Here is a 17,541-nt window from a genome sequence, read left to right as displayed (position 1 = left end):
TCTTCGGAGGTGGCTAGAAGAAAGTAAATCTCTATATACTTATATAGGAATTGCTTCAGAAGGGTTTAGAGCAGTTTTCCTGAAAGTTCAGTCTTAGAGTATATATTTTTAAAAAAAGGTTGTCGCAAGAAAAGTTCTCTTTAAAAAATTATGGACCTGTTCCATAGTATGAAACCTGTTCCAGTGGGCCGTGGCTGGAACAGAATAACCAGGTGGCGTTTGGAGATTCTCATCCCCATTTGTTGAGTCAACTTGAAAGGGAGGAGCCCAGACACCTGCATATTTATATAAGCTCTTCCAGGAGTCTGACATGGCCAGGGAAGAGAATTAACGTCCTGATAATCAAGACTCAGCTCACCAACAGGAAGATAATCCAAATAAGAGGTGCTCCCCATTACTAGCCAGATTGTTTTTGATATTCTTCATTTTCTATCTTTTTACAGAAAAGTAAATTAGATATATCTTTTTACAGAAAAGTAAATTAGAAGTAATACTTTTTGAAAAATGTTAAGATCTCTTGATCATTATGAACATGGGATTATACAGCAAACATTTATGTTCTGATGGGGCAGTATTTAAATTAGGAGATCATCTTTGATGGTCTTTAAAATGTAATCTTTGGTATCTAGTCACGAGAATAATGGAGTCTTAGGAGTGATATTTAAATTAAATTTAATTCAAGACAAACATCACATACATCCACCTTCCCCAAAATGCTTAATTCATCTGAATTAAGGAAATGGCAATTATTCTGACTGAAGTCTTCGTTCTGTGATATGTGTGTTTGGGCAAGTTTAGGCCAACAGCAAAGGTTTAGAAGTCCTACCACCAAGCCTACAGCATTTTGAAAATGCAAAAGCCAACTTGATTTTCCAATCCAGCAGTTCAATATGAGCTGCCAAAATCTCATCCAATTAGTCCTTCCATTCCAGATAATCTAGTTTCCTCGGGGTCGTTATGGCTTTCCTTGGACAGCGGTCCAGGACACGTGAGCTCTCCTTTCAAATTCCCTCAGTTAGCATGGGCAACTCTAGTATCAGAACCATGGAAGTTCAACATCGTTGTCACCAACTCTGGAAGATCAAATTCGTGTTTCCACCCCCAGTCCTTCCGAGCTTTGCTGTCATCAAAATTCATCGGCCAACTATCCGCTAGGAAAAGACATGGAAGAGAAGCTTAAATTACTCAGGCTGTGGACTTGCAAAAATATCTAGCACATTTTATATAAAGGCCTACCATACAAAATGCCACAAAAGAAATTCACCCTCCGAAATTCCTCCTCCAAGGAGACCAGAGTGGCCATTATGCACATACCCTCTTAGATCAGAAGATTCTATTACATGCCCATGATCAGGCACTGAGGATTGTGACTCACTATTAAAATCTCCCATGGACTTGTATGGCAGCAATCTTCTACTCCAGCAGTGCTCAAAGCCATAGTGGCAATCACAGCATCAGAAAACCCACGGACATTTTCTTATGCTGTTGTCTGGTTTTATGTTTCAACAATAAAATGGTGAAATGCTGACAAGCTATTTATTTGGAATAGGATGATTCCACCCCCTTTAGATATCAGTGCCCCAAACTGCAGCATCTGTTGTCTCAACAACAGCTTCTTCTTCAGAATGTGTCCAGAACCTCCTTATTCTCCATGCTTTATGTCCTCAAGGGACTCACAGTGCCAACTTAAGCTTCACTTGGATTTTGAGGGGAGTTACAATGATGTACCCACCAATGGCCTGTCGAACAGAATCCACGTTGTACGTGATCTGGAATTCTGGTATGTGCTTGAGAACCTCCTGGGCCAGGTCCTCAGGGGTGAAGCTCATGGCATTGACATTGTAGGTCCTCATGGAGAGGGACTCTGACGGGGCCTCCATGACTTCCAGAGTGGCCCTGAGGCAGTCATCAATATACATCATTGGGAGCCTCGTGCTGGGTTTCAGGTTGCACTCAAATTTGCCATTCTTTAGGGCATCGTGGAAGATCTGGACTGCATAATCTGAAAGAGAATCCTGTCTGTGAGTCGTCTTATAACAAAAGGATGAATGCGTTAGGTCAGTGGTTTTCAAACACCTTAGGCTCTTTATGCTCCTCAGCATCACCGAGGTTGAGGTCTTAGGAGTGTGGGTTACATCAATATCTACTATGCCAGAAAGTAATGGAGCATTTAAAAAAATACTGCTACACCTTAAAATGATAATAATAAACCCATCACGTAGTCATATGTATGATATTGTATATGAAGAAGAATGTATTTTCCAAACAAAAGAAGGCTTAGTGAAAAGAATGGCATTGTTTTACATTTTCACCATGTCTCATTGCCTGGCTCAGTAACAGAAAGGTGGAGTCTCCGGTTTCCTTGTGTGTTCAGCCCACTAGGCCGTCACACATCACACAGTCTCTGGAAAACTCCACAGTGCACTTGTAAAGGAGAATGAAAGGAAGGCAAATGACAGTTTCATATTGATACGGAAAGAGTTTTGACCTCTTGGACCCCTTGGAAAAAAACAAAGATCCTGAGGGATTCCCAGTGCATAATTGGAGAGTATTATATTAAGGTAAAAAGCTTTTTAAAAAGTACCCCCAACAAAAATCTCCTTTAAAATCCCTCAGATTTGGGGATGCCTGGGTGGCTCAGTTGGTTAAGCATCTATCTTCAGCTGAGGTCGGTCATAAGGGTCCTGGGATCAAGTCCCACATAGGGCTCTTTGCTCAGCGGGGAACCTGTTTCTCCCTCTGCCTGCCACTCCTCCTGCTTGTGCTCTCTCTCTCTTTCAAATAAATAAATAAATAAATAAATAAATAAAATTTAAAATCTCTCAGATTTTGCCAAGGTTTAGCTTTTTTTTTTTTTTTAAGATTTTATTCATTTATTTGTCAGAGAAAGAAAGAGCAAGCAAGCACAAGCAGGGAGAGCAGCAGGTAGAGGGAGAAGCAGGCCTCCCACTGAGCAAGAAGCCCAGCATGGTACTCGATCCCAGGACCTTAGGATCATAACCTGAGCATAAGGCAGATGCTTAACAGACTGAGCCACCCAGGTGTCCCAAGGTTTAGCTTTTATATTATATCTCAGAGCCCCTCATATGGGAAGGATTTCTAATATGGGAGTTACTGAACATAACACATGCTTGAGTTCAAACTCATAACAATAAAAATAACAACAATGACAACAACAACACTTACGCTCCTTTAACAACATGCAACGCATACATATAGTCCATTCTCACGGAGTTCTCTGCATTAAGAAACGAAGGCTGGATTCAAAGAAAGAGGCTATTTCCTATTGGGTGTTCTCCTACATTACAAATTCGACATGAAAAATTTGTTCTCGAGTATTACCTGTTTGATTCTAGCACTGGGGATGGCTAATCCCGGGCTGGATTTGCAACACCAGCATGAGCTGCACTTAACACGTTCAAGTCAATGGGATTCCATGAGCTTCTCAGATGCACTTGCCCGAGAGGGTGCAGAAACTTGGGGTCAGCACACAGTTAAAAAGATAGCTGGTCCCTTGCCGCTCTTCACTGCACGTAGAAAGCCTATCTTACTTAGGGCAAAACCGGAAAACAGCACTTACCAGTTGTTCCTCCTCCAGGCTGGGAGTCCGCCGAAATAATTCCAGGATATCTCAAGCATCGAAAATCTAACCCATACCGGTAATGGTAATACTACAAAAAAGAGAAAAGCAATTTTAAAACAAATGCTTTAAACCAGACAGAGCAATGCAAAGAAAAGAAGAGCTCTTTCTTGGGAGGTGGGGGATGGAGCAGAGTATCTTTCCATGCAGTTCTATTGAAATATTCCTAAAGGAAGCGAGACTAGAATTTCTGAGGGCCACTCACTTTTCTTTAACAAGTAACTCTTCTGCTTTCACGTTCAAAAAATCACTCTGGTGACATATCAACACGGTCAATAATAAATCAGCCTGAGCTGATTTTCAGTCTTTCTTTGGAAGAGAGTCACTGCTCGACACCCCCAAACAATCCTCCAGGAGCGTGTTCCTGTAGTGCAGAATGCCACAGAGCTCAGGGGAGGACTGCGGGGAGGAGGGCAATGCCTGATACCTCAGCTAAAGGAGCAGACGCCACTCACACTTGTCCTAGAGGTTTTTTTTTTTTAAGTTTTTAAATTTTATTTTATTTGAGAGAGAGAGAGAATGAAAGAGAGAGAGAGCACGAGCAGGGGGAGCAAGAGAGGGAGAAGCAGGCTCCCCACTGAGTAGGGAGCCCAATGTGGGATTTGATCCCAGGACCCTGGAATCATGACCTGAGCCAAAGGCAGAGGCTTCACCAACTGAGTCACCCAGGCTTCCGTTAGCACAGAGTTTTAAAGACAAAGAATATTTAAAAAAAAAAAAACAAAAAAACCCCAAAAAAACAAAACTCCTTTGACCTTCTCCGTAACACAATGTTCAAAAATCACCTCCCATTACTGCCAATACTGGGAGCCTGACAGAACAGAGCAGTACCAGTAAGAACAGCAAATGAAGAAGAGGGTGCCATCAAGGGGCCTCTGGGAAGTGCCGTGTGTTATACATGGCCAAGGGCTAAGGAGCTCTTCCAGAGCATTCAGTTCCTGCCACTTGGCAAACACAATCAGTTTGGGAGCACTTCTGGGGGCTGGGCTGGGGGTGGGGGTAGAGGTAAATGTCCCCTCCAAGGATGAATCAGCAAGAGTATGAGGCAAAGAGAACAGAAAAGGCAACGCTGAGTCATCTTGCCAAGCAAGGCTTACTTCTCCCATGAGCTCGGCGTGGACCTTGGACACCCCGTAGATGGTCCTGGGCCTCTGCACACAGAGATCGGGAGTTGGATTCCGTGGAGAAGTAGGTCCAAAAGCTCCGATTGTGCTAGGCACAAACAATCGCAAACTGTGCTCTGCGGCAACATCCAGGACGTTATGCAATCCTGCAGGGAACAGACATGACGACCACCGTCTCAAAAATCTTCTGCAGAAGAACTGGAAGAGCTGGCAAATCAGCCATCCTGGGCAAGACCCAGAAACTTACCGGTGATATTGACGGCCCTGGCCAAGGACACGTTCGCTTCCCCGACCGCACTGAGCAGAGCGCTATAATGAAACAACCAGGTGATGCGGTTGTTTACCACAATCTCCCGAAGATTCTTGTAATCCAGAATGTCAGAATAAATAAACGGGCCTACAAGGAACACAACAAAACCAGAGAAGCATAAGTTAGGGGTATAAAAAGCCAAGGGGACCTTCCCCCCACCCCAGTTGGCTCATGAATTCCATTAGGGTCAACTGGATGGCTGGATCATTGGACGCTGTGCAGCAGTTTGCTTACAGAAGAACAAACCCCAGCCACCCCCCAGGTAACAGTAGCTCACGTTCATGAAGGACTTAAACTTGCCACACGCTATCCAAGGCCTTTCTGTATACTTAGCTCTCATACAGCCTTTCAGGGAGATATATCTCACCGGGAGGGAAACTGAGGCACGGAGAAGAACTAGCCAGGATCAGAGTGAGTGGGAGAACCGGGGAGGAGGGCTGTCATAACCAGGTATCTGGCTCCCAAGTTGGTGCTGTTAATAGCCCCCCTACAGGCACAGTAATTTCACTCTGCCAAAAAGTTACCCATTTTAAAAAGGCTAGAGAAGTGGGTTTTTAAAAGAACATACAACTTGGTGTAGAAGAACCACAGGCATGAGCTAGGGAGAGCCAGGCTGGTTCGGTGGCAACTTCCCCCACTTACAGCAAAGTACCAGGAAGGACCTGGAGACTTTACAAACATGTTTCTAAGGTAGGAGAAAACTTGAGGACTTTGCAGTGTTTGTGTGTGTGCACAGCAGTTTAAGAACAAATTTATGTTGGGGCCCAACTCTTGATTTCACCTCAGGTCATGATCTTAGGGTTGTGAGATCAAGCCCCATGTTCAGCTCTGTGCTTAGCACGGAAAGTCTGACTCTGTTGGGATTCTCTCTCTCTCTCCCTCTTGCTAAAATAAATAAATAAATCATCATCATCTTTTTCTTCTTCTTTTTTTAAAGAGCAAATCTATGTTGAAATAGGAGGATTAATTTCTCCAAAGTTTTAAAGTTCTTTTTTCTCATTACAGAACTTGATTTTTGTTTTCCCTCCGAGCAAAGAAATTAAAGACTCAAAAAGGCAGGAATCAAAGTTTTTATTCCAAAGATACTATCCCAAATAACGCACAAAGATATCATCCCCAAACTTTACTTCAAGTTTGAAAGAGTTCTCTTGTTCTTGTAACTCTTAACAAGAAGTAGCATTAACTGCAAGACATTTCACAGAACTACGAAGGATCAAATTAGGAATGTGGGTTTTTTTTTTTTTTTAAAGAGACAGTGAGTTGGGGGGTGAGGCACAGAATGAAAGGGAGAGAGAGAATCCCAAGTCAGCTCCACGCCCAACATGGAGCCAGACGTGCGGCTCAATCTTACGACACTGATATCGTGACTGGGGCTGAAATCAGGAATTGGGCACTTAACCCACTGAGCCACCCAGGTGCCCCCAAATAGGGAATTTTTAAAAGTCACACAACTGAGCCTCAATAACACCTTTCTTTTCATCACAAGCCTGGTTATGAGCTGTTGTACACACTGATCCCATGAGCCGCCTCTCTAACTACATTTTGAAAATCAAAGATGAAACAAAAACAAGGCATCTTGATCTCTTACCACTGTGGAAGATGTGATCGGGGGGTTTCCTTATGTCAGACAAAATCACATTGTCCTTCCCAAATCGTTTCCTGTAGGGAAGAGCAAAACATGTGACTTGGTACATCTAGGATATAACTGGCCCAATGAAAATGTTCTTTCAAATAGGGCAAAGGACCAGTGGGGGAGACGATAAGCCACAGACCTGCTACATGTCTATGATATTAAGAACAAAATAAAATGATTACATGTTGCCAAAGACAAGCTGTACATACTAAAGAACTCAGATTTTCAATTTCAGCTTTTTGGGCTCTTACCTCAAAAAGTTAGCAAGCCCTACTCCAAGCTGGCCAAGACCCCCTAGATGAAGAAGAAAAAAGTGGAACTTTAATTCATATCTTACCAGTTCATTTATTCCCAGAACATAGTAACAGAATAAGACTGTAGGGTAATCTCAGCTAATTAAGGAAGGCCCCAGTCTGACCTGATAAAACTAAGTTACATCCTCCACACGAGAACAGAGATCGATGCAGGTAATATTAGTTGGAGAGACAAAACTCTTTCTAGCATTGGGTGGCTGACAGGAAGCAATGGCGCAAGAAGAGAAAAAAATCACAAGAAAGCGGGACAACCTCCTAGCTCCTTAAGGCAGGAATTCCCTCTCAGACCTGCCCTCATTATTTGATGGGCTCTGAAGCTTGAGTGCAACAGGAGCCAAAACACTCAAAAGCCAAACAGAAAATTTGAGATCAGCCTCTGGTAGGATTATCAAGAAGCCCATCCCCCATTAGGACTGGGCTGGGGTACAAGAAGGGAAAAGGGGGACAAACCAGGAAGTCATCCGAGAAAAGGGAAGACAACTGAATTGACAAGGAGCCATGAAGGAAACTAAAATTTTTTTTAATTTTTAAAAATTAAAATTAGAGCTTCCTAATTTAGAGGCTTAAAAATGCTGCTGAGTGAGGCACCTGAGTGGCTCAGTGGGATAAGCCTCTGCCTTCGGCTCAGGTCATGATCTCAGGGAGCCGCTTCCCTCTCTCTCTCTCTCTGCCTGCCCCTCTGCTTACTTGTGATCTCTGTCTGTCAAAAAATTTAATAAAATCAAAAAAAAAAAATGCCACTGAGAGGGATTCCTGGGTGGCTTAGTTGGTTAAGCGTCTGCCTTTGGCTAAAGTCATGATCCCAGGGTCCTGGGATCAAGCCCCACACCCCATTGGGCTGCCTGTTCAGCGGGGAGCTTGCTTCTTTCTCTCCTTTGTCCCACCCCCTGCTTGTGCACTCTCACGCGCGTGTGCGCGCTCTCTCTCTCTGACAAATAAATAAAATTAAAAAAAAAAATGCTGCTGATTGAAATGGGTGAGCTGGGGGCGCCTGGGTGGCTCAGTGGGTTAAGCCGCTGCCTTCGGGTCAGGTCATGATCTCAGGGTCCTGGGATCGAGCCCCGCATCGGGCTCTCTGCTCAGCGGGGAGCCTGCTTCCTCCTCTCTCTCTGCCTGCCTCTCTGTCTGCTTGTGATCTCTGTCTGTCAAATAAATAAATAAAATCTTTAAAAAAATAAAATAAAATAAAATTAAAAAAAAAAAAGAAATGGGTGAGCTGGAGGTTGTGAGTACAGCTGGGGGAATGAAACTGCAAATTTCATCTGAGAGAGGTAAACGAGGCAGGGAGATACAGAAAGTGGGATTTCCTGTAAGCGCTTGTTACCATGGGACTGGAACGAGACCCACTGACACCACCACCAGGTTCTAGAAGATGCTCTGTTGGTGGAGGAGGGAGGGAGCAAACCAGCACCAGCTAAGTGGAGCAAACCAGGGAGGACAGTATAGAGGGGAAGTGACTACACCTGAAGTCCATTTCCAGCCAGAGACAAGGAAGCGGAAGTGAAAGAAACACACACACTGTGAGGAATGTAAGAAGCCAAGGGGATGGTGGGAAGAAGGAAATAAAGTGTGTCCATCACATCAGAGGTGGGCTTGTGTTGGCTGGAAGGACCTGGAGTGCCAGGTGAAGCTTGGAGGGCATAGCATCAGGGGCTGGGTGGACGGGAGGTAAGGAGCAGAGGGAGCAAGTCTGGCGACGGTGAGATTAACGACATTCCAAGATGGGGGGGATGGGTTTCTTGGGCAGGCCCTAACATGTCTCTTCTGTCTCCCACACACAAACATGCAACAGCTGCAGGGCATGGATGAAGTGGAGTTTGGGTTGAGGAGGTCAGCCAAGAAAAGATGCACCTGAGGCACCACCCACACCTTAGCCCCTGAACATCTGCTCCCCTGGCAGCCCTCGCCCCCAGGCGATCTCAGCCACACAGCAGCTTCCTGGCCCCCTGTTTCCTAGAGCCAACCTTCAGACAATAAAAAATTATAACATAAAAAGAAAGCACTGGCAACAGTGACAGAATAAGGATTTTGGGCTTGCCATTCTGGAGGAAGCCAATCGTGGAAAAGGTTATTTCTGATGAATACACGTTAGCTGGTGGCATGGTAGCCCTTCCAAAGCCATCCAGAAACAGCACAGGAAAAAAAAAGAAGGAGAAGGAGGAGAAGGAGGAGGAGAAGGAGGAGGAGGAGAAGAAGAATCATCATCATCATCATCAAGTTGCAAATGTGGGAAAAAAAAAAAAAAAAGCCCAACCTGTAATTAGGACACGTGGCTGGTCTGTTCCAGAGAAGGAGGCAGAGTGAAAGTTGGTATCTGCTGGAATCTGCCGAGGGGAGGTGCCCAGAAACCGGAGCGGCGGGGCAGCTGTCCAGCAGCCACAGGCTGGGCTCCCCAGCATCTGGCCCACAACCTGCCGCAGCATCCTAGTGACCAGCATTTCCCTGCAAACACCCTGCAATAAAAAAGGAGCAGAGTTCATTACACAACCTTTTATGCTCCGACCCCTCTGATCACAAGCTCACGGGCACAACGCGGATTGGACTCCCGAACTGAACTAAAGAGACTGCTGAGTGGGCCAACGGGAAGCCTGTCAAGAGCCTCCTGTGCGAGCTGGGCTCTGTGAAAAGGGGATCAAACCCGGCGGGCAGACAAAAGCCGGGCAGAGATTTAGAACTGACACTGCACAATGCTGACATTGCCTGTATCTAACAGTTACCGTGGAGGGGAACGTGCATGGACCTGGAAACACCAAGTCAGTGCATCCCAACAAAGCCTTCACATCCTTACAGCTGGTCACAGTCTGTCCACGCACCATTGAAAGGCACAGACAGGTCCCAGATTAAGTAACTTAGTGCCTTTTCCATCTTGTGCAAACACTCAGATATTATCCTTAGAGTGAACAAAACTAGAAAAGCAGATGGTTAAGAGAAAAAGGTCCTCGGTGACATTCGGTAAGCTGTGACCCCTTTGTTTTGCTGCCCTCTCCTTTCAAAAGGATCATCTGGAAGAGTTGTTTTCTCCTTTCCTTCCAGACCATGAACATCTTAGTCCCCCTCCTCTTCCTCACCAGTTTTATTGGTTACGGACCATGACATCAGTTCTGGCCTTAAGAGGTCAAGACGGTCCAATTGCACAAGGCTTGCGACTGAGGTGCAAGCAGGGCTTTCACACACACATACCACCCCCTCAACCTCCTGCCCCAGCACCCAGGCAAGTGTGTCCCAAGAGTAAATCAGAGCCACACAGCGGGCTCTGATGCTTCCCACCCTCTAAAGTCAGGCCTCCTGCACTCTGCACATGGCCCTGTGGCTTCCACAGTAAGATTTGCAACAGAGCTGGCAGAGGAAACTTCAGAGCCAACTCTGGTGACCCACCCCCTTCCAACGAGATCACCAGATCTAACCATCTTATTTTTGTAAAGACCCTTTAAGATCTGAACTTAGCCTTCTCCCACATTCAACTCCGTACCTTGAGGAGAGAAGACTAATACACAGCATTCAAAGCCCCTACAGCCTTCCCTCCCAGCTAACTTTGCCAAACAAGCAGAAGAGAGCCTTCTGCTGGAGCGTCTCTGGCTTGCTGTGGGGGATCAGGCCTGGAAAAGAGGCCGCCACTCTGGACCACATCATAGGAAAGGCCCAAGTGTCCCTCATAAGACCTTTGGGGAAATCATCCTTTCAGCCATCATTGTCACCCAAGACCCAGGCAAGAACTCTGATTCTTTTTTAGGGGGCAAGGGTGGGGGAGGGGATGGAGTAAAGTGTAATTTTTTAATTGGAAAACAAGTACATAACTTGGAATGGATTTGACGCCAATTGTGCCATAAGCAAATTTTCTTTAAGTGGCTAAACAAAGTTTAAAAAGCAAGTAACAACAAAAGAAAATGTCCTAGTACAGGACCAGCAGTACCAAAAAAAATAACGTGTGAGTACATAGAGCATATACCCGTTGTGCAACAGTGCAACTCGGAACCACATATTGCTGACGGTCCATACTCCACGGAGGAGTTATGGCTCCTTGCTTCTACAACATGCTGACACTTCCTCTCAAAAACTGCTTAAAACAAAGGTACAACCCAGATCTTCCCTCATCTGACCAACTCCATCTCTGGCTGAGGTGTGCAGAAGGACTGAGATTTACCCAGAGGAAGCCATGTGCACCATGTAACTGGGTTGGCCTTCTCAAGGAGGGTTTCAGGACAACGACAGTAAGATAAGGGAAGAAAACAGGGAGGAATGAGGTCCTAATCACTATCCCTGCATGTTTCTGGACAGCAAGGCGGAAACCTTTTACAGATAAGTTACAAAGAAGAGGCAGATAAATAATTTGGTACAAGACACTGAACACATTCTGTACAACACCTGCACATTGCTGTCATCGTGAGTACAAACTCCTCATAGTTCACGTGCCTGTCACTGTGAAAATCTGCTTCCCTGCCCACTTCAACCTTGGCATCTGCTCACTTCTCTCTCAGGTCTGGCATCACATGGCGAAGGCCTGCACTCCTACAGCTGTGGCCATCTTTATCTAACACGCAGACGGCTCTCCAATTTCTTCCTCACTGTGTCTTTCGTTTTTCTTGCCATCATTGTCAGAAATTCCAGGCTGTCAATTGCTTTACCTCAAGACAGCCATCACACCTCAACACAGAACAAGTGTATCCCTTTAACACATGACATACTAAAAAGATAGGTCCTGAAGGGTCAAGACTTAATACTACTTAACATTTTTACTGTCATATAAAAGGCATTCTTAAGTAAATCTGGTAAACTTTTCAAAAAAGCTATCCTACATCAAATACTTTGGCACCAATCACTTTTGCTGCCAAGCAGTCACCAAAAAGATACTAATGATTAGTTTGGTGCTGACACCAGATGAACACAAACAAAATGACAAATCCAGCCACGACTGTAAATTTTCCCATTTGTAAGGCAGAATACACTTCTGTTAAGATACTAACACAGTCTTCATGTTTGCAGCTAAAATTTTAATCTGACAAGTTTCTCTATTATTAGAAGGTGACAGGACTAGGATTTCCTTCAATGCTTTTTCATCCAAACGAGACTTCACTGTGTTTCTCCAGCCACTGCAATTTGATAACCTATCCTGCTAGATGCTTCAATAGTTTTTTCACTGCTAGTTTGGAAAGCTATAACAAATCATTTTTGGCTTTTCAAGAGCTCATCATATCTACATTTAAGTCATTCAGTTTATTTTTCTTTAGAGGACTCTGGTTGTTCTCAAAAGAATGCTACTGGCACCGTAATATTATACAAAAACTTTCCACAGTGTAAGACACCAATGTAAATGTCTAACAACTATAAAACTGATGAAATCTGTCACATTTTTAGGTCTTATTTAGCTCTCTGGAGTAAATTCCTCCCTTTCATTATTCAGGAAACTCCGATAGATCATTTCATTTTTTTCAGCACTTATAGACATGGATGGTATAGCTCTGAGTAGAAAAATCAAGTTATCTAGTATCCCCCTGTTTAGCCAACAATACAAAAATAAATATCCTTTCACTTTAGAATAATTTTATATCATTTAAAAATTTAGAGAAGTTTTCAAATCAAGACTATGAAGTATAATGTTTTGACTTCTAGGACCCTACAAAATGTCTCTGGGAAGCCCAGGATTCCCCAGATTATAGTTTGAGAAGAGCTGTTCTAAAGTAAAATTTGCTTTGCCAACGTGGCTATTAAATTTATATAGGGAAATCATCAAAGATTCTCAGTCCCTCTTTAAAGATTCGATTATAGTCCACAGACTTTCTCTCCCAAGCACCTTCTTTACTTTAACTGCACAGGGATGAAGAAACAATTCAACAAACTCTTCCCCAGAGATAATGGAGTGCCTCCCTGACCCAGGACTCTCCAGGGTAGTTATTAGACCACTTCTCCCATCATTCTCTCGGCATTTACCTCTCCGCATGAACCACAGAACTCTAAGACAGCAGTGACATTATGAAGAGGGTGGGACTGATAGAGATGAGGACTCAGAGCTCAAGTACCTTTGGTCATTGTATGGATATGGTAGAGCTAAATAAGGAATCAAGGAGGTTAATACTGAGGTCTCTAATGTATGCTGCTGTAAGAATGGGCTCCCTGGGGAAGTAGGTCAGATGAGAAGACAGAGTTAGGTTTTGGAAACATTAGTCTTTTTTTTTTTTTTTTTCTTAAGATTTTATCTATTTGACAGAGAGCTCACAAATAGGCAGAGAGGCAGGCAGAGAGAGAGGAGGAAGCAGGCTCCCTGCTGAGCAGAGAGCCCGACGCAGGGCCCCATCCCAAGATCCAGGGATCATGACCCGAGCCAAAGGCAGAGGCTTAACCCACTGAGCCACGCAGGCGCCCCTGGAAACATTAGTCTTAGGTGCCAGGAGACACTATGGCTCTCTCTCTCTCTCGTGTTGCTCTTATGAGAAACTCCTACCAGTAACTGATGTATGTCAGTACTCACCAAACAGTGTGAAACAGACCAGAAGGAGCAAACAGGAAATCACAAGGGTTTGTCTACACCATACACACATATACTGAAACAGAATGCCCCTATTTGCAGAAAAAATTACTTTGGTTTCTTAGGGGAGAAACTTATTTCAACTGTGACTGCTCCAAAGATAAATAATTCTGTTTCGGGAATTTTTGTTTTCTTTAATGGAAAAACAAAAATGGATTTATTTTACTTTTAAATTTCACACCACAACATTTTACTGAAAATGAAGTGATTTTTAATCTATAAATAAAGGACTCTCTAAATGTCACTCTGGATGTTTTAAGACAGATTTGAATTCACAACACATCTTACACACAACAATTTCAATCAACCAGTCACTCCGAACACAATGGGGAGGCGTAACAAGTATGTGATGATTTCTTAATAGTCCAAGAGGATAAAGACCTTTTTCGAATATGGAAAGAAATTAGTCTTTCTACAGTATTAACTCCTAAAAGCCATTCTCCTTTATAGACAACAATATTCAACAATATTATTGTCAGTTTCATACACTTTTACTTTATAAAGAACTCCCAGAGAAAGAAATTTCTGGAAGCTTTCCCAGATATACACAGCTACATTTTCTGACCTGCTTACAACATCTGCAAAGTATGGCACATCCAGATCCAGATTCTTATGATCGAGGGGCTTCATAATTGCCTCCTCCATATACTCTTTGAGGTCGGCCAAATTCATAACCATCCCTGTAACAGGATCAATCTCTCCATGCACTGCCACCACAATTTTATAATTGTGCCCATGGCCTTGTGGATTGTTGCATTTCCCAAACAGTTTCGAATTTTCTTCATTACTCAGAGATTTGCTGTGGAGTCAGTGGTCATGCTGAAGGAGACAAGGCAGGACACTCGGACCCTGGCGGCCACCGCCCTCACCTCGCCTCCTCCTGTTTCAGGAATATTAAAAGAAACTCCAATTTGAAATATTTAAGGCCAACAAAATAGGCCTTTTCCCTGATGGCACACCATCAATTTCCCTTAATGTTCTCACTGGCTTGTGATCTCCCCAAAATCCAGGTCTATAATTCTTGCCATGGAGACAGTAAATAAGAATGTATTAATATCTCCGGCACTAAAGAACGAAAAGTAAAAGTATCCAGCACTGACAGATGAATGGATAAAAAAAAATGTGGTGTATACACACAACAGTATATTATTCAGCCTTGAAGAAGGATATCCTGCCACAGGCTACCACATGCCAAGTGAAATAAGCCAGTTACGAAAGGCCAAACACCACTCTTATGAGTTAGTTATATAAGGTATCCAAGGTGATGAAAATCATAGAAAAAGGAAGTAGAAAGGCACCTGCCAAGAGGTGGGGGATAACACAGAAGGTCTATCAGTGTTTCATTCATTGGCATACAGCTTCAGTTTTGTAAGATGAGAAAGTTTTACAGATCTGTTGCACAGTAACGTGAACATACTTAACACTACTGGAGTATTCAATTGAGTACACTTAAGTGTTAAAAATGGTTAACATGGTAAATTTTGCATTATGCGACTGCAACCACAATTTAAAATAAAACATGTAAACTCATGTTTTTAAAAAAAGTCTCCAGCCCCAGTGAATGGTCTGCACATACATATATTGCTGAGGAGCTAGAAAATTCACCCAACAGAGATCAGTGCTGTCTCCAGAAGCCTAATAGTCCAGTTGGTGCCTACCAAACCCTAGTCTCATTCAAACTCCCAAGCCCTTATCCCACTTAACTCTCCAACCTGTTCTTCCCCCTCTGCTCATAAACCTGCTGAAACCTGTTACTGTCCATCTCTTCTTCCAGTCTCAGGGGTCTCCAGGAGGGGTCGGTTGCTCTCAACCTTAATTCCCTACCCCTCAAAGTGGGGCTTCCTACCCTGCACTCTGTAAAACTGCTTTTAGGAAAGGGGTGCCATTTGCCTAGTTGAGGATTTCCTGGCACCAGACCCTCCCGCACTAAGCTGCTGATTCCCGCCCTCTGTTCACCGCCCCCATCCCGCCCCGCACCCCAAGCCCACGGGTTCTCCCACCTCTTAGTCTGCTTTAAGGACCAATAACCCTTACAAAACGCATTTGCAAGGCAGTCTTTCCTTTAAATCTTCCGGTTCATTAAATAATAAATGTGTACTCTTGGGGCGCCTGGGTGGCTCAGTGAGTTAAAGCCTCTGCCTTCGGCTCCGGTCATGAACTCAGGGTCCTGGGATCGAGCCCCACATCGGGCTCCCTGCTCACTGGGGAGCCTGCTTCCTCCTCTCTCTCTCTGCCTGCCTCTCTGCCTACTTGTGATCTCTGTCAAATAAATAAATAAATAATATTTAAAAAAAAATAAAAAATAAATAAATGTGTACTCTTAATAGAACTGGTCCAAGGAAAAATCAGGCACTTCCTAACTACGGAGCACGGGTGAAACGCCTGCTTTCCCGAACCCTCGCCGTATTCCTGAAGCTGGGACCTTTTCTCCCTTTTGCAGGATGAACTGCCCTGGCCAAGGTCAGGCAAGTACTAAACACCAAGAGAGGTAGGAAACCGGATTCGCTGAGTCTCAAACCCTCCTTCCACCACCGCCACACTTCTCCCTCAAGAGGTACGATCAAATACCCAAGAAGACCAACAGGAAGCATCCCCGTGGCCGCGCTGAGGGCACCTTCTCCGCACCACCATCCCCGCTCCAGCGCGGTTCCTCCCGGCCTCTCCTCACCGGGTAACTCGACAAGCCCAGGGGCCTCAGGTCACCGCCACTCTCTCGCTGCGTGAGTCTGAGTACGCTCCTCTGCCAAACCTCAAGGTTCCTCAGTCTTGGGGGACAATGATAGGACTGCCCACTAGATTGTTGAGAACATTTAATAGAGCAATCTATGAAGAGCACTTAGCAAACTGCTCAATGTAAAGACTCCACCAACGAGCTGGTCAAGTCTGGACTTACCGTGGTGATGATCCGAAAGACAGATAAAGTTTAGGGAATACCCCAGAGCTCTAAGTTGGAGATACAGAGGGTTTCAGAGGTCTGGATCTGCAGAGCGGGAGGAGGACGCCCGGGAGAGGGAACCCAAGAAGACACGGGGCCTGAGCCCGGCTCTCGGTGGAAAGGGTGTAGGGTCCCATCTTCTCCGGGAGATGACTGGGTAAACCGGTTTTAGGAGAACGGCCGCGCCTATCCTTATTCCTTGTTGGAGGGTGTCCTAGCAAAGTGGAAGGGGCCGGGTGTCGCCTCCTGTGGACCGAAGCAGCGCCCCCGACCCCGCGCCTCGCAGCTCCGTGGCGACGGCTGGAGACCGCGCTCACGCCGGGGCCAGGGGGGCCCGCGCCATCAGCCTCCGCTCCTAAACGGGGATCTGCTCCCGGGGACAGCGGCCGGGGGAACGTCCCGGAGCTCCGCACTTACCTTCCGACTGAGGCGCCCGGAGGTGCTGCGTGGCGCGGGAATGGGAGCTGGAGCAGCGCGCGGCCCGAGACCCCAGCGCGGCCAGCCGAAACCCGATCCCGCGCCCCGAGCGCGGCGCCTTTATCGTCTCTGCGACCGAACCCGCCCCTCCGCGCACCAATCCCTTTCTTGCGCCGGGGCCGCGGCTAAGGCGCCGGGTCACGAGGGGTCCGGGGTGGAGGCCCCCGGCTGTCTTGGCAACCCTTTCCCCGCAAGTCTAGGCCACCTCCTCTGACCGACAAAGTGGAGAACTAAGGAACGGCTGGGAGCGCCTGAGAGTCCCGCGCGCGCAGCGTGTCCCGCAGCCGCAGTGCCAGCCTTCCCGACTTCGCTTGGGCCGCGTCAAGGTGCGCGCCCCTCTGCAGGGAACTTCCACGACTCGGAAATCGGCCTCTCTGTAGCCCCCGAGAACCGGCTCTGTCTGGCGTTGAGCGGCTTCGCTGGGACCTGGGGATGAGGGCGGGACGCAGGAGAGGAATTTGGAAGGATTGGCTGAGGAAATGGCCCAGGAACCTGAGTCGGGAGACCTGGTACAGTCATTTCTTCTTGGTTTCCCACATGGGAAACATCATTGTCAAGTGAGATGACCCCCAAGGCCACGGATCAGCA

The 17,541-nt window shown here is 45.6% G+C and overlaps 1 protein-coding gene across 2 annotated transcripts; it reads right to left on the bottom strand.

Moving 5' to 3' along the window:
* Positions 1–655: 655 nt before the first annotated feature.
* Positions 656–16,922, bottom strand: LOC116866641 (L-threonine 3-dehydrogenase, mitochondrial). Of its 2 annotated transcripts, XM_032855742.1 has the most exons (9): positions 16,894–16,922; positions 9,276–9,474; positions 6,959–7,001; positions 6,663–6,733; positions 5,012–5,161; positions 4,738–4,910; positions 3,581–3,671; positions 1,733–2,002; positions 656–1,151 (listed from the first exon to the last, which is right to left on the bottom strand). In XM_032855742.1, the coding sequence occupies exons 2-9, from the start codon at positions 9,457–9,459 to the stop codon at positions 1,012–1,014; spliced, it is 1,122 nt and encodes a 373-aa protein (XP_032711633.1). In that variant the 5' UTR covers positions 9,460–9,474; positions 16,894–16,922; the 3' UTR covers positions 656–1,011. The 2 variants fall into 2 exon arrangements, with proteins under 2 accessions (XP_032711633.1, XP_032711629.1); XM_032855738.1 differs by lacking the exon at positions 16,894–16,922 and having other exon boundaries at positions 9,276–9,526.
* Between the last annotated feature and the right edge of the window lie 619 nt (positions 16,923–17,541).

This window comes from Lontra canadensis, unplaced genomic scaffold, assembly GCF_010015895.1.
Source record: "Lontra canadensis isolate GAN:19392208 unplaced genomic scaffold, GSC_riverotter_1.0 scaffold10, whole genome shotgun sequence".
Taxonomy (NCBI): domain Eukaryota; kingdom Metazoa; phylum Chordata; class Mammalia; order Carnivora; family Mustelidae; genus Lontra; species Lontra canadensis.
Note: the sequence above shows the minus strand (reverse complement) of the source record. Positions and strands in the feature narration are given on the sequence as shown.